Below are 16,504 nucleotides of genomic sequence, written 5' to 3' on the forward strand. Positions count from 1 at the left end.
ACTCATTCAAAAATGTGCTATCATATCTTAAGGGTTTAGTCCCTTCAAAAACAAAACAAAATACTGAATTACTATGTAAAATATGTTTACACTTATTATGTAAAGAAGTAAACTTAATTTAAAATTTTATTTATTTTTACGAAACTATTGGTTAAGACTTTTGAGAACTTAACATCATAGTATCATATAGGCTTAATAGTAGTTTTAACCGCCTAACTTTTTTAAAGTTGCGGTTTTGGCCCCTAAGAAAAAAAACTACAAAATCGTCCCCTAAGTTTTACAACTGTAGCAGTTTTGGCCCTCCACGGCCAATTTTTGGTAAAAAAAATAACACGTGACACCTCACTTAGGGTGCCACGTCAGCGTAGACCGAGTCAAAATTGGCCTTGGGGGCAAAACTGCCACAAATGCAAAACTTAGGGGGCGGCTTTGTAGTTTTTTTCCTTAGGGTACTAATCTGCTATTAAGTCTATCAGATACTAGCCAATAAAGATGGTAAAAAGTCTAATCTCATTATCAAGAGTAGCTTCAAATTTGACCAATCAGTAGGCGCAAGTGTTTCCTTCCGCAAGGTGTGCACAAGAACAATGTTCTAGTCCATAATCACCAGAGATCTAATGTGTTTGAGTAGAAATGTGGTGAACCTTGGGTTCAAAAATTGAAAATTGACTTATGAAAAAGAAATTAATCTCTTCTTAAATTGGCCATACAATATCTACAATTTCACAACCATGTGGAGTAATAAAAAAGAAAGAGATAAAATTAGGGTTCAAATGGTCCCTGCATCCTAGGTAGCAACCAAAAACCTTTAATGCAACTATATGAGTTAAGGAGTGGACTCAAAAAAGGGCACTTCACATGCCTCATGTGTATGAGTGACTTACCCCTTCCCTTTAGATAACAGTAGGCCCTCTAATCCAGCAATGCCAATTTCCTCCTTTAATATATCCAAACATGTTGCACAATTTAAAATCACACCTACTCAATAACAGGTGTCCATTTTGGCCTATTGATTATATTAGGAGAATGTGATAATAATATATTGTGGCCAATCTATGTTCTTATGAAGTGATATAATTTATGTAAAATAAAACAATGATTGGCCTGAAAATTTTGTTGACCATTTTAGTTTGTACCCTTTTGGCCTTTTCATTAGAGTATTAGAATAAGCAAACAAAAAGGGCAAAATATAAAATGATTGCAACATAGAAAATTCAAGAAAATCAATCCCAAAGAGTTTGGTAAGTAGAGTCAGAATTCCTATTTGAAACTGTTACTTTTGAGTCTAAATGATAATATTAAAATTATAGTTTTTTTTACTATATTAAAATTATTATAATTACTAATACTTTTTTTTTCAAAAATATATATTAAAAAAGACTATTAAAGTCTAAGATGTGCAAAGAATAGAAAAATGTGAGATACATAAGAGTTTAGAAAAAATGTATAACCAAACCGAAGAACATCAAGAAGCTAAAAATCATATACAATGAAGAGGATTAATCCACCAAAAATTAATTAAGATCTTAATATAACATCCCGTGCTTGACCTTAATCCACCACCAAACATAAATTTTTTACATGGTGGTGGTCAAGATTCTGAACTCCGGAGGATATCGCGCTTCAAATGGAAGATCTCTGGTGACAAAGATTAGAAGGATGTTGGTTATGGATTGGAAAGTGGTTATTCATCATACTCACTGGGAGTCAAATGTGTTAATACATTTACAAATTTTGAAGGCTCTTTGGATTCTAATCTCGTGTTATTTGATGTGTGTCCGCTATAGTTTAGTCATTTGTTGGCGGTTGATGTTTTAAGGATAACTACCCTCTCGTTTAATTCTTTCGTAGTTTTCTTTCTCCAGGCTTCGACCCTCTTTATAATAATAATAATAATAATTTACATGAACAATGATTTGAAAAGATGTCATTCTTTGCGACCAAATAACTTGTAATTACAATCATGTCAAGTGTTCGAGTGCAAGCTAAATTGCTAATATTGCAAAAACATATAATAATTACTTTATTTTTTGAAAGAATAATAATAATTAGTTAATGTAATTCATCTTTTTAATATAAATTTTGGACGATACAATCCTGTTTTTTTTTTTGTGGTCGGGGTTCGAACTCTGGACCTTGCATATTATTATGCATTATCCATACCAACTGAGTTAAGCTCACGAAGACATACAATCCTGTTTTTAATGAAAGAAGAAAAATACTTGTAAGATTATGAGTTTATTATTTAGATGTCTGTTAAAATATTCACTTATATGAAACAATATAAGTTTTTAATAGTTTTTTTTTTTTTGAAAGAAGTTTTTATAGTTTTGAATAAGTAAATATTTTAGTTTATTATATTCATGATTCAATATTTATAAAAAAATTAGAATAAAATAAGACGCACAAAAAATAAAAATGAAGAAATGGTGTCTTCATAACCGCGTCCAAACTCTTTTTCTCTCAAGTTAATTTTGATATGAATCACAAATTATTTAACACGTGACTTTTAAAATTGATTATGAATTAAACTTAGAAAACAGCTGATAGAAAAAAAAAATCAACTTCAAATCAATAACTTACAAACGCATTAATGATTAAATTAATTGATTACTTTCTTGACACAATTAAATTGATTGATTATAACATTTGCATCTCCCTAATTTCAAACTAGTACTACAAATTAAATAGATAAAAACAATTTGGGAAATACTAACCGGTACCCCGGAATACTGATTAAAGATATGAAAAAAAAAATTATATAGTAAATTAATGTAGTGAAATTGTATAATTAATTGATAATAAATTAAAAAACAAATTTCTTTTATGGTAATAATTATGCTTAACCGATGCCCCCGGACACCGGTTAGCCGGACCAAACAATTTTGGGTGCTAAATAGGGAACAAAATAGTCACAAACACCAAATTAAATTAATACAAATATAGAAAAAGTAAAGGTAATACGTTATTCTTTCTTCTTCTTCATCACAAAAGTCAACCTAAAACCTTAATTCAACTTTCCTTTTCTTTACACTTCCCCCTTTCTTAGCCACACCATTCTCTTCAATAATAAACCCTCCTTCTTAAATATTCACCCCCTTTCTTTTTCTCTCTATTTAATCACCCATTCTCTTTCAAACACTCCTCAAAAGAAGTTATAATAGTATAAGTTTTTATTTTAATTTTTTGTTCATAAGCAAAGTTAGAATTATAAGTATATATATATATATATACACACATATTTTTTAAGTAAGTTACAATTAGAAAAGTTGGAACCAACCACTCTCACTCATTTCTCTTCTTTTCACTTCTCTTCTCCTCTTTCACTCCCAAATCTCAGATCTTTCCATATAAATTTCAATTTCAATTTCAAAAATTTAATCAATTCTAATTTTTCTCTCTATTTTTTTTTTCTTTCTACATAAATATCACCACAAATTCACACAAATTTTTTTCAACAAGCCCACAAATTTCTTTTCACAAATTTACAATCTTTCACACTTTTCATAATCTGGGTCAGTTTCATTTTTTCCAAAATTGAAAGAGAGGGTTCAGAAAGAGGGAAATGTGGGATGTTTTCTTGGTTAGCAAGGATAGTTTCAGCGTGCTTGAGACCAGTTCGACGCTATGCACGTATGAACAAAGACAATGAAAATGATTCTGATGAGTCATCAACATCTGAAGATGCTCTTGTTTGGTGTAAAGACCTTGAGAAACACTCTTGTGGTGAATTCTCCTTTGCTATTGTTCAAGCTAATGAAGTAATTGAGGATCATAGTCAAGTTGAAACTGGTTCTGATGCTGTTTTTGTTGGTGTTTATGATGGTCATGGTGGTCCTGAAGCTTCTAAGTTTGTTAATGATCATCTCTTTCATCATCTCATAAGTGAGTCTTAATTTTATTGTCTTATATTTTTTCTCTATCACGCTATCTGATCGAAGGCGTGTCCAGTCTCTGGCACGTGTCAGTGTTTGACATGTTTGACATGACACTGACACATGTGATTTGAATTATGTCATTTTTTCATGTTATTATTTGAGTTGACATATCGGTGTCTCTGATATGTCTGGTGTCCGTGACTGTGTCTGTGCTTCATAGATATCTACAGACATAGACATGGGACAAGTTGATTTCTAAGAAAGGTTAATAAGAGGATTTTTGTGCAGTTTTTTAATGTTGAATAAATGGTCTAAAACATCTTAGACCAAGTAGGTTTATGAGTCACGGTTCAACTGCGTTAAACATCTTGAACTGAGAAAAAAATTGTGATCAAACCGCCCAATTAATTGGTTGAACAGTTAAATTTGGTTTGATTTTTAAAACATTGCTTTCATGACTAGGACTAATATATATTTTGTTGAAAATTTGGGGTTTATTTTTTATTTAATTTATTATAAAAAAATTGTTTTGTATTAAATAATATGGTATGGATTTGTTTTGTTGCATGCAATAGATTGGGTTGATTTGAATTGATAGAGTGTTAGATCAATGTTTGATATTTTGGACTTTTTTTGTTTCATATGTGACTAGCTCTTTTTTGTTGTTATTTGGATGGCCCTTTGTGGATCAGGCTGGCTGGTGGATTTGTTTGGTTTGTTTATATTTCTTACAAGTTAGAACAATCTCAATTATCATGTAGTTGATTAATGATTATCTACTTAGCTTCTTTTTTTATGAGTTTTGCTCTTGAACATCAGGTTCGATTCCCCTTTATGTCAATTTTGGTGGGCTAAGTCCATACAGAGTTATGCTCTGGTTTTAAATAGGGCCTCCCCACAAGTGAACGGTGGGATTGGACCCCTCAGATGAGTCGGTCCTTGGGCCGGACACCGAGTTTTTTAAAAAAAAAAGTTAAGAGTTAATATCAACTTGGTTGTGTAGGGGAAAGGGAGAAGTTGGAAAATTTGGAAAGAAATTCACTATGCACATCTTTGGCTATGCATAACTACGGGAAATTTGGCTAAACAGCTTAATTAATCTCATACATAATATCTCATGAAATTAGTAGCTTAAATTCAATAAATTATTTGCATTTTTATATTTTACTATAATAACACAATTTGGAAATGAATGAGAGCCAAAGGGGGGATTGGTAACATCTGCATAAGCTATGACCATAAATAATTTTAGAAGTTTATGAAAATAAGCTGAAAATTTTCTTATAAACATATCATTAATTGTTCAATAAGCTCTTGCAATCATTATTTCCACAAGCCTTTGTTTTAGGAGATAAGTTCAAATTATTTTTTCAAACATCACTTTCATTGTGTTCTGTATTTTCACCTTTTAAAATTTGTAACTTGGAAAGCTCGGAATATAGAAAATATATGATGTTTCCCTTTAAGTTTAGGATGTTCAAAAAATTTGCATATTGTGTTTTTATTTTCTCTTGTTTCTATAGATTGGCACATGTTTGTTTATGTGAAGTTATTACTTTGAATTATTTTTACTGTCTGGCCAGCAATAATTACATTTTTGGTAACTTTTTGCTCTATATTTTTCGCAAGTGATCTATAAGAAGTTAAGGAAGTTATGTGTTGAATTTCATTGCAGGGATTGGTAAAGAAAACGGTTCTATCTCCGAAGATATTATAAGGAATGCTGTTTCTGCTACGGAGGATGGATTTATGACTCTTGTTCGAAGGAGCTTTGGAATAAAGCCACTGATAGCAGCAATGGGTTCATGTTGTCTCGTCGGTGTTATCTGGAAAGGGACACTTCATATCGCTAATCTTGGAGATTCTCGTGCTGTGATCGGTTCAACTGGTCGATCTAACAAGATCGTTGCTGAACAATTGACCAAAGAGCATAATGCCTGCAAAGAGGAGATCAGAAGAGAACTCAAGTCTTTGCATCCAGAAGATTCACAAATTGTTGTTATGAAACATGGAACATGGCGTATTAAAGGCATCATTCAGGTTTTTATATCACTTTCTCTTGAGAAATTAATTTCTGTTTATGAACTTTATGTTGCCTTTATCGTTTGGTTTTTGCTTCTGATTCTTTGTAATAATAATGCTCTTCCATTGTGTTGTCCATATACAGTTTTTCTTAAAAAGGTGTTTCAACTTCCATTACATAGTTAAATACTTTGTTTTCTTACCCTTTTCCATATACATGAACCATAGTTTTTAGCTGCATTTCGTTTCTTTCTTTTCATTTCCTTGTTGTATTTGGTCATGTATCTTACAATACATGCAAGTCGTCTCTCAATTTGATACAAAACTAAATTCAATCGATATGAATGATCAGTGCCTATCTTTGTTAAACATGAATTTTGTCGTAAGTTCCGGTTTATTATGATGGATCTTGATTCACTATGATTAATCCTGATCTATTCTAATGAACCACTACTAAAAAGTATTGTAGATTGCGACTTTTTTATGTAAATTTGTATGTCTAGCAACTTTTCTTTTGTCATTTGATTAATGATTTGAGTCATGTATTATTTTGAGGTAAGTAGATGACATAGTAGCTTGTAATTTTGCCATGTCATTTCTTTCTTAAAAATATCAATATTTTATTTTTTTTTGGTAATATATCTTATGATTTGTAATAAGATTCGATTCACAAAACGAAAAGTAGGTCTTCTGATTTGAAGTGTGAATCTCCATTTCATTACCATGAGTTTAACTATCAATGATGGAATGCATGTTGTGTTGGTTTGTTCTTTGCTCATTGTAACATTTATTTATTTTTGTTCATACCACAACTGGGATTAGGTATCAAAATCTATAGGAGATGCATATTTGAAGCGTCCGGAGTTCTCATTTGATCCTTCATTCCCGCGGTTCCACTTGCCTGATCCTATCAGCCGACCGGTGTTATCAGCAGAACCATCTATGTGTTCAAGAGTTTTACAACCTAACGATAAATTTGTCATATTTGCATCTGACGGCCTTTGGGAACACATGACAAATCAGGAAGCTGCTGAGATCGTTCATAACAACCCTAGAACTGTACGTTTGACGTTCCGTTTAATCATCTTTTTCGTCCTCCTAGGATCCTACAATTATGTTTTAGCGCAATTTTAATAAAACTGGTGTAGTTTATCTTAGTGTATGCTGTTTATTTTTTTAACATCAGGGGAGTGCAAGAAGGCTTCTTCAGGCTGCTTTGACTGAGGCAGCACGGAAAAGGGAAATGAGATATAAAGATTTGCAGAAGGTTGAAAAGGGAATTCGGCGTTTTTTCCATGATGATATCACAGTGGTCGTTATCTTCATCGACCATGAGATGCAAAAGAAGAATGTTAATGTTCCTGAGTTATCCATCAAAGGGTTTATCGACACAGTTGGACCATCAAAATTTAGAAGTTTCCAAGAACCTCAATGAACGAGTTTAAGGTTTATTTCTAGAAGGAAGCTAAGAAAATTCAATACTTTTTTTTAGACATTTTTGCAGCATCTAATTGTTGTTTCTTTTGCACATTTTTCTTCTTACCCTTTTGAGGTTTTTCATTGCTTCACTTTTTAACTATACCTTGTTAATTGGATATACTTTTGCTGGTGATAAATGAGGGAAACCATGTTTTTCTCTTTGCTTGAGAGATTTTTTATGGTGTTATACCTTGTATGCTTGAATAATATTTGATCATTTTTAGCATGGCTTTAACTCTTATATTGTTAAAAGGACGAAACTTATGTGTATTTCTTTGTGTGCTTTTTGTGCTCTTAAAATAAGTTTTTTTTTTCCTTTCTTTTCCTTAAACTGTTCTTTTGTGTCTTTGTTGCCAAGTTTCTGTGTCAGATGCCACTAAATTTAAAATCTATTATGTTATTAAATACTCTAACCCCTTCATAAAAAAATTACTACTTCCTTCATATTATTGCAGAAAATAATAAATAATAATTAATCAAATACATACCACTATCTCATCAAAATCCAAACCAAATCAGTCACAATACATAGCTCTTCTATAATAAAATGACAATAAATAAAAATTGCATATCTTACTTTGTTTTCATCCTCTCATCCCAACATATAAATAGAAGAAAACACATTTAACATTATAAAAATGGTAAAAAAAAAAAAAAAGGAATCAAAGATCCTCAACCAGTTTTTATGGTATTTCTTAGTAAAAAAAATCTGCATCCTTAGAAGCATTTCCTGTGAACAATTGAAGGGCCTGATTCATCATATTCAGCCTTTGCAATCCACATCTGCATTAAGAAAGAAAACATATCAAAATCATCTCTTAAACCACATTAAAAAAGGGTATTTTAAACACATGTTTGGATAAACAACTTCATTAAGCACTTAAAGCATAAGCGCTTATCCTATATGTGCTATGTATAAACAATTTCTATACCAAAATATAAAATAAAGTCAAATTATTTTCATATAAGCAATAAGCTGTTTGAAAACAGCTTATAGACATGTCATACGCTGTTTTCATAAGTTTTCCCAAACACTCTCATAAGTGCTTATGCCTATATATAAGCTCATATAAACTAAACCAAACAAGCTTATTCACTATTATATTAGTTAGTCTTTATGCATTATTTTCCTTTAATTTCAAAGGTCTATATAATTCACATGTACTTTGAAGTCATGCACTATACCTGTTGGAAGGTGCTGAGGGAAGCCAAAATGGAGCCTCCAATCCAGACACTATACTTCCTCTCTGGTGGTGCAACCACCTTAATTTTCATGCTACTTGGTGCCAATGCTGTGATCTCCTTGCTCATCCTATCAGCAATGCCGGGGAACATAGTCGTACCACCACTCAATACGATGTTTCCATAGAGATCCTTTCTAATATCAACATCACACTTCATGATTGAATTGTATGTTGTTTCATGTATACCAGGAGCTTCCATACCAATCATGGATGGCTGGAAGAGTACTTCAGGACAACGGAAACGTTCGGCACCTATTGTGATCACCTGTCCATCAGGTAACTCATAGCTCTTCTCAACAGCTGAGCTCGTCTTCGAGGTTTCTAACTCTTGTTCATAATCAAGAGCAATGTAGGATAGTTTTTCCTTCACGTCTCTCACGATTTCACGCTCGGCTGTTGTGGTGAAAGAGTATCCACGCTCGGTTAAGATTTTCATGAGGGCGTCTGTGAGATCACGACCTGCAAGATCCAAACGCAGGATTGCGTGTGGAAGGGCATATCCTTCATAGATAGGAACTGTGTGGCTGACACCATCTCCAGAATCAAGAACAATACCTATAACAAGATATAAACGACGCTGTCAACCCATTTCAATGTCAAGGCTACAATTATATATTATATGAATCAAGTTCTTTAAGCTACGCTTAGATATCAAATGTTACAAAATGAAATGGAATAAAATTACAAAACCATTGTTTGGATATTTAAAGTTTTCATTCCATTTTTTGGTAATTTTTCAGAATGGTACCAAATTATAGGTCTGTTTCACTGTCATCCATAACCACATATTGCAGGAAGAAAACAAAAGATATAAGATGAAATCGAATGAAAAGTACGGATACATCAGATCGATGGCGTGTCATGCGTCTGACATGTGTCAGCGTCTGACATCTACATGACACTACTCAATAACTCAAGTGATTACATTCAGTTACACTTATTTCTTAAATTATTATCGGTGTCTGTGTGTCCTTGTGTCAATGTCATATGTGGCGTCAGTGTCTATCCAAGTGCTTCATATTTCAAACATGTCGTAATAAAATTGAACATAAACCATGGCATTATTAATTCCTGCAAATTTTACAATCCATATTCATTTGCAGATCGTTTTGAATTCTAATGAAATACAAGTGGCAGGCATGACAGCAACAAATATACATTGTATGACAGCATCAAATATTGGTATTTTTTTTATCGAAGTACTTGTATGGATTTTGACTCTAGTTTTGAAGTTAATTAGTCCGACCCTAATGATCCAGGGTCTTGAATACGCCACTTTTCACATGTATCTTTACAAAATTCTAAAAAGAAAACAAACATAGAAGAAACTTTACCGGTTGTACGGCCACTAGCATAAAGCGAAAGCACAGCCTGAATGGCAACATACATAGCTGGAGCATTGAAGGTCTCAAACATAATCTGAGTCATTTTCTCACGATTAGCCTTAGGATTAAGTGGTGCTTCAGTGAGAAGAACAGGATGTTCTTCAGGAGCCACACGAAGCTCATTGTAGAAAGTGTGATGCCAGATCTTTTCCATATCATCCCAGTTACTAACAATTCCATGCTCAATTGGGTACTTTAGAGTCAAAATACCCCTTTTTGATTGAGCTTCATCACCAACATATGCATCCTTTTGTCCCATACCAACCATCACACCGGTGTGGCGTGGTCGACCTACAATACTAGGGAACACCGCCCTTGGTGCATCATCTCCGGCAAATCCAGCCTGTAATTACATAAAACACATCAAAACCAAGTAGTACTAGATTACAAAATATCATACAAAACCAAAATGTGTTAATAGTAGTAAGAGCCGTTTCCAATTCCCCAGACTCGCAAGGATCACAATTACCTGCGATCGCAAATCAATTGTATAACACATATCAAGGCCATGTACTACTAGATTACAAGAGATCATACAACAATAATCAACCTTATCCCACCAAGTGGGGTTAGTTATATGAATCAAATTACGCCATAATGTTCTATCATAAGCCATATTTCCTATCTAACTCATTAATCTCTAGATCTTTCTTAATAATTTTTTTTATAATTTTTCTAGGTCTTCCTCTGCCTCTAATGATCAGAGTATCTCCAAAATATTTTAAATCGTAGTAGCAGTCATGTCGCGATTCTCCAAACTCGCAGTCAAATGCAGCTGATGGAGCTAGAATTGCGGTCACTTGTGATCACAAAGATATACAAATACTATGATGTCGCAATCATGAACCTTTTCCGAAAAACCTTTACCTAATCAAATAAGATCAACAAAGTTGGATGGATCCATACCTTAACCATTCCAGTTCCATTATCACAAACAAGAGGTTGAATATCCTCAGCATCTGCCATTTTTTATTGATTACTGCACATAAACACCAAACTTATTTAATTATAATAAAAAACATTAAAATAAAACTAAATTCAATGTCTCTTCCAATTCCAAACGTAGAACACGAGATCTAGAATCAAGAAAACCAATTAATCAAGAATCAAGATCATCATACACACACATACACATACACATAAAATGTAACATTTTTACAATATGATCAAATCTAAGTCTAACAAAAAATAAATAACTTACGAAAATGTATGACAATGGAAAATGAGAAAGGAAGAAAAAAAGTGAAGAATGTGATTGTGTTAATTTTTTTTTTTTGGAGTACCTTAGAATCTCCGAAATGAATGAAACAACGTGTGTGTGAGTGATGTGATGATTAGTTATGTGTTGTTATGTTTTCTATATTTAACGAACATGTCTTGTGTGGTTGAGGTACCCGCGTTGTTGTTGGTTTTAAAAAAGGAAAGTTAGTGGCAAATGAAATTCCACTCAAATTAACCTCAAATTCAATTTAGATAGATCTTGACCGTTTATTTATCGAATATATATTTTATTGTCCACGTGGGTCATGTTGTTTGATGGAAATAGCTGGCATTTCTAATACCTAACAACATTTTCAGTCACCTTTTTTCTTTCTTTTTCAGCTTTTAAGGTGATTAAAGGAAAAACATAAATCATATTAAATATTTTTAATGAAAAGATAATCTTTTAAGTACCTTTTCCACTTTTTGTTTCTCGATCAAGAGTACTTTTTCCACTTATTGGTTGTGCGGTGATGGGAATTAATTTTGATAGAATTGATTCTGTGAAATTGATTTTGGTTAAAAATGAGTTTAATGTAAAGTGATTTATGTTTGGATATCCTCACAACAAAAGTGATTTGTATGAAAAATATTGTTTGGATACTTTGTGTCAAAATTGATTTTGGGTGTGTAAATGACCAAAATGAGTTTTAAATTATGTATGTGTGTATATATATTTGTACATCAAATCTTTATTCAATTTTAGTAAAATATTAAAAATTTATACATATCATTTTTTAAATAATTTTTCTTCAACTTAAAAATAATAAATACAAATATAACCTAAATATCATCCCTACTTTTATTCAATTTTTCTTTCATTTCTATTTCATAAGGATGGATTCCACTCATGTGAGTGAGAGGATATTATTACTGACCCTTTAATTAAAATTAATGGTTTGGATTAAAATCCCATTTATTTAGTCATATGCACTGTATCTTTCTCTATTTCTCCCAGTTTTGTTTTTTATTCCATTGTTGACATGTTCATCTTCAACATGCTGCCATACCCACTGCTATGGAATATGTACAGCATCATTGCAACACCCACATTTGAAAAGAATAATAAAAAACCATTGCAAAGGATAACCTCAAACCAAGGAATTACCGATTTTTGAAACCCCACAATCAAACTTGTAAATTTCCTTTCATTTGTACGCACAAGGGCAAAAAGATAAATTGATAGACTCCATGTGTGTGGTCGAGAGAATCGCTTTCAAAAGGCTAAGATTCGGAGCTTCTCCCAAAATTGATTATGAAAAGCAAAATGTGTGATGATGGTAGAGAGGTGGAGGAGAACCAAACAGTGGCGGATCTTGAGTAATTTTGTTGGGGGTGCCAAATATCGATAGAATATATAATAAACAGTTTCAAACACTTTTTAGGATTATGATGTGGTGTGGTGGTTCGTTAGCCTGCATATTACTTGGAGGACACTGGTTCAAGTCTTGCCAGGAGTGATTTTTTTGAATATAAAACATTAAAAATACAGTTGAAATATAAAAAAGAGGGTGTGGAAGATTCAAACACACATCCTCAAGATATTTAGGGGGTTGTCTAACCACTGCACCAGCCATTGCTCATGTGTCATATTATGACTAATATCATATTTATAGAGAAGTTGAGGGGTGCAGTGGCATCTGCAGGTCTCCAAGGAGATCTGCCACTAGAACCAAACACAGTAAAATCACCTCTGAAAAAACGAACTCGCGTTTTGGCTTTTTTGCCGGGTTACCAAACATGCACTAACATGAAATGGTAATGAATTTTTTAGGTTAGTCTCATATCTTTTGAGTTCGAATTCAACTCTCAAGATGCAATATTAATCTCTTGAGAGAGCGCTCTCTCATCCATTAAAATCAATTCATGGCACAAAAATTAACCACATTTTCCTCCAATACTATTAATCAAGACTTTTATAATATTGTAAGTCAAGAATTATGCTAGCAACATATTCGTCGAACACATTTATTCATATTGGTGTGTTACAATATTGTTTAAGTTTCCTTAAAAAAAATAAAATTGTATAAGTTGTAACGTCAATATTTATTTTTTTTTCCTTATGCTAAAAAGTAATTTTAATTTTGCGGCAAATGAGGATTTAGCAAACATCATTGCGGTTAAACATGTTTTTCCTCATTGTTTAGTTCATTTAGTAAGATAATACACAATAAATGTAAGGGTTTGGATTTGAACCCCAAACATCCCACTTATTCATTCTTTAAGGTGAATTTCTCTAACCACTAGACTACTTGGCAAAAAAAAAAAAAAGATATATTGGACTGTCTTCAATGGTTGGTGGAAGTAAAAAAGCCACTTTTACTTATATAAAGGAGAGAATTATTTCGTTGAGGGGAAGATCAAGGCCCGGGCTAGCGTGAGCATAGAAAATAGGTCTCTCACGGTGAAAATTTAATTTTGTCCATCAGATATATAAATATATTATGTAGTGGTTAGGATGGTTTACTGGAAACCTGTCTTCCACCGGGTGTGAAACAGTGTCCATTTGTTTTTAATTTTTTTTTCAACAGTATCCGAAATCAATAAATGTTACAGGGAAGGCTTTGCTGTTCTTCGGAGGATCCTGTAGATCGACCAATTTGCAAGGGTTTCCCCACCACCGTTCGCGTCCAAATTTCAGGCTCCCGTGGTCGTGTTCGTGAAATCCATTTCTTTCATTAATTTATTTGTGTTTAATAAATTTTATTTCTTTAATTAAAATTAAAAAGTGGAAAGGAATAAAAAAAAAGTGAGAAGTACATTATTGACTGAAATTTCCGTCGGTAATGCAGATCAATATAAACATTACTGGCGGAATTTTCCCTCAGTAATGCAGAGGTAGTTTTGACAAAGCATTACTGAGGGATTATTCCGCCAGTAAAAACCAGATTTCTTGTAGTGAGTTATTCCCTTCAAAATTGTACAGTTTCTTTTATTTTTGACAAAAAATAAAAGCACGGTTACATTATTAAGATGATTTAAAATTCCAATATCACAATTAGTAAAATTTCTTTTTAAACTAAATTATGTATTTCGATGTATTAATTATCCTTAAATCACGTTTGACTAAGCGTGTTTAAAACCGAACTAATAAAATAGAAAAACCGCAAACCGAACCAATCTAAATTGAAACCGCAAAAAATGGCACTTGGTTCGGATGTATTCAGACAATTTTTTTACTCAATAGCATGATTTTGTTTGGTTTGCGGTTTTGATTTTACCAATCGAACCAAACCAAACAGCAACATCAAAAAAAAAAAACTAAATGGAAATTTTAAGAAAATGACATTTTTTTTTTCTCTTGTTAAGTTTCCTCTCTTTTTTTTTTTCCTTTAAAAAACATATTTTTGTGGTATTTGAACTCTTAAAGAATGATAAAAAATTTAGTCTTTTGTAATTTTTACAAAATTTAATTACTTTTTGTCCACGTTTAAACTTTGGTGTACGTAGTTGGGTACATTGTTTGATGAAAATAAAATCGTAATGTTGGATGAAATTTAAAACATTGCTGAAAATATATTGTGTTTTATCTTTGAAATTTTATTTTAATGTTTAAAACAAAAAAAATTATGGTATAAGCAAAATTACAGCAACCGATCCAATCCAAATTGCATTTGTTTGATTTGGTTTGGTTTGGTTCGGATTTTATTTTAAAAGTCAACCGAACCAAATCAAACCGCATACTTTTTTAGCTTACGGTTCAGATGAAATTTAGCCTCAAAATCGAACCGCACCGCACCACAAATACCCATTCGTTTGGCATTTTATACGGGAGTTAACGACGCGAATTAGTAAAATCAAATGGGAGGAGATTAATTTAAAAAATAAGATACGGTTAAAACCAAATGGGTTGATAATATCGGATTAGAAAAAAAAAATCCACTTTTTTTTTTGAAGGAAAAAAAAAAATTCCACTTGTTAACGAGATCATTAACCTACTAAAAATAAGATACATACATAGAATTGTCTATTGATGTATTTTTATATAATGAGTAATATTTTTTATTAAAGCTTAAAATTGATCCGTAAACGTATTAAGTTTATTGAAGATGCAGAAATGGAAAAAACATATTAAATGTAATTAATAAAAAAATGGTAAAACCGGCTTCACCTTTTATAAGCGGTAGATTTTCAGTTTTCACGGTGAGCGACCTATTTTCTATGCTCACGCTAGAACTCGCCGATCAATGTTTAAACTCTAAAGTGGGTAAGGAGTTTATGGTTAAGTCGGTAAAGATTAGACTTGGCCAAGAATTAATTTGTGGAAGGAAAGATCGATGTCTAAACTCTAAAGGAAAAGATAATTTAAAATATGCACATGCAAGAGATAATGCATCACAAAAAGAAGGGTTTTGATCTAAAGGCACTATACAAGTCTAAAAATATTGTAACAAAGGCATTATAATCAAAACCTATGCTAAGATAGAGACTACAATCCAGTGCATATACATTATGGATGTACATGAGAAAATTTGGGAGCATCACCTTAACTTAATGTGCACGTGGGACACATAAGAAATCAACAAATGAAGAGTGGTTTCAACTATGAGCACATTAAATGGTTGACCTTCTCCCCACTCAACATGCCCCGACCTTTGGAAAATCATAAGACTGATTAGAAAAATCACAAAATCCTTCTTAAATATGTTTTATTGATAACAAACTTTATCTAATTAAAGAGATCAGAATGATTCTGATATGTGTTGTTTTCTAACAAATTTCATTAAGTGTTCTTTAGAAAAAGATATTACAAATGTACAAATATTCAAAGAAACATGAATCTCTGTTAGAATAAAATGTGTTTAACAATAATCCTTAAGAGTTTTGATGATAACAAAGTATTAAAAATTGTCAATTGGATATGCTAATATTTGTTCAAGTGTACATGACTATAGACAAAAATTTGACATCTTAAAAAGGTCTTGGAAGAACAAATAAAGAGCAAATACATCAACAAAAAGTGGAGCTTAAAGCATCTGAAGAAAACTGCTCCTGAAGATAAAGCGCTCCTAAAGACAAAGTGCTCCTGAAGTGATGACGTCATCAGAAGCAAGTTTATCAGAAGTTGAGAATCACCAGAAGTTGTAGTTCATCAGGAGATGCAACTTAAAACTTCAAAAGTTGTTTAAAGGATTTAAACTCGTCTAAAAATTGCAGAAGACTGGAAAAGTATAGCAACGGCTATTTTGGAAGGATTGGAAGGCATTGAATGCTTGTTCTTCAAAGAGCGTTGACA

At 32.3% G+C, this 16,504-nt stretch overlaps 2 protein-coding genes across 3 annotated transcripts; one reads left to right on the forward strand and one right to left on the reverse strand.

The window, feature by feature from the left end:
- Window positions 1-3,219: 3,219 nt before the first annotated feature.
- LOC25479629 (probable protein phosphatase 2C 25) lies at window positions 3,220-7,605 on the forward strand. Its single transcript, XM_013587957.3, has 4 exons — window positions 3,220-3,885; window positions 5,554-5,918; window positions 6,723-6,959; window positions 7,087-7,605. Exons 1-4 carry the CDS (start codon window positions 3,573-3,575, stop codon window positions 7,333-7,335), a joined length of 1,164 nt encoding a protein of 387 aa, XP_013443411.1. The 5' UTR covers window positions 3,220-3,572; the 3' UTR covers window positions 7,336-7,605.
- A 220-nt stretch (window positions 7,606-7,825) lies between these two features.
- On the reverse strand, window positions 7,826-11,425 carry LOC25479628 (actin). Of its 2 annotated transcripts, none has more exons than XM_013587956.3 (5): window positions 11,292-11,425; window positions 10,915-10,987; window positions 9,958-10,351; window positions 8,565-9,178; window positions 7,826-8,162 (listed from the first exon to the last, which is right to left on the reverse strand). In XM_013587956.3, exons 2-5 carry the CDS (start codon window positions 10,972-10,974, stop codon window positions 8,097-8,099), a joined length of 1,134 nt encoding a protein of 377 aa, XP_013443410.1. In that variant the 5' UTR covers window positions 10,975-10,987; window positions 11,292-11,425; the 3' UTR covers window positions 7,826-8,096. The 2 variants fall into 2 exon arrangements, with proteins under 2 accessions (XP_013443410.1, XP_024630547.1); XM_024774779.2 differs by having other exon boundaries at window positions 11,210-11,395.
- Between the last annotated feature and the right edge of the window lie 5,079 nt (window positions 11,426-16,504).

The sequence above is a fragment of the Medicago truncatula genome, chromosome 1 (assembly GCF_003473485.1).
Source record: "Medicago truncatula cultivar Jemalong A17 chromosome 1, MtrunA17r5.0-ANR, whole genome shotgun sequence".
Lineage (NCBI taxonomy): Eukaryota > Viridiplantae > Streptophyta > Magnoliopsida > Fabales > Fabaceae > Medicago > Medicago truncatula.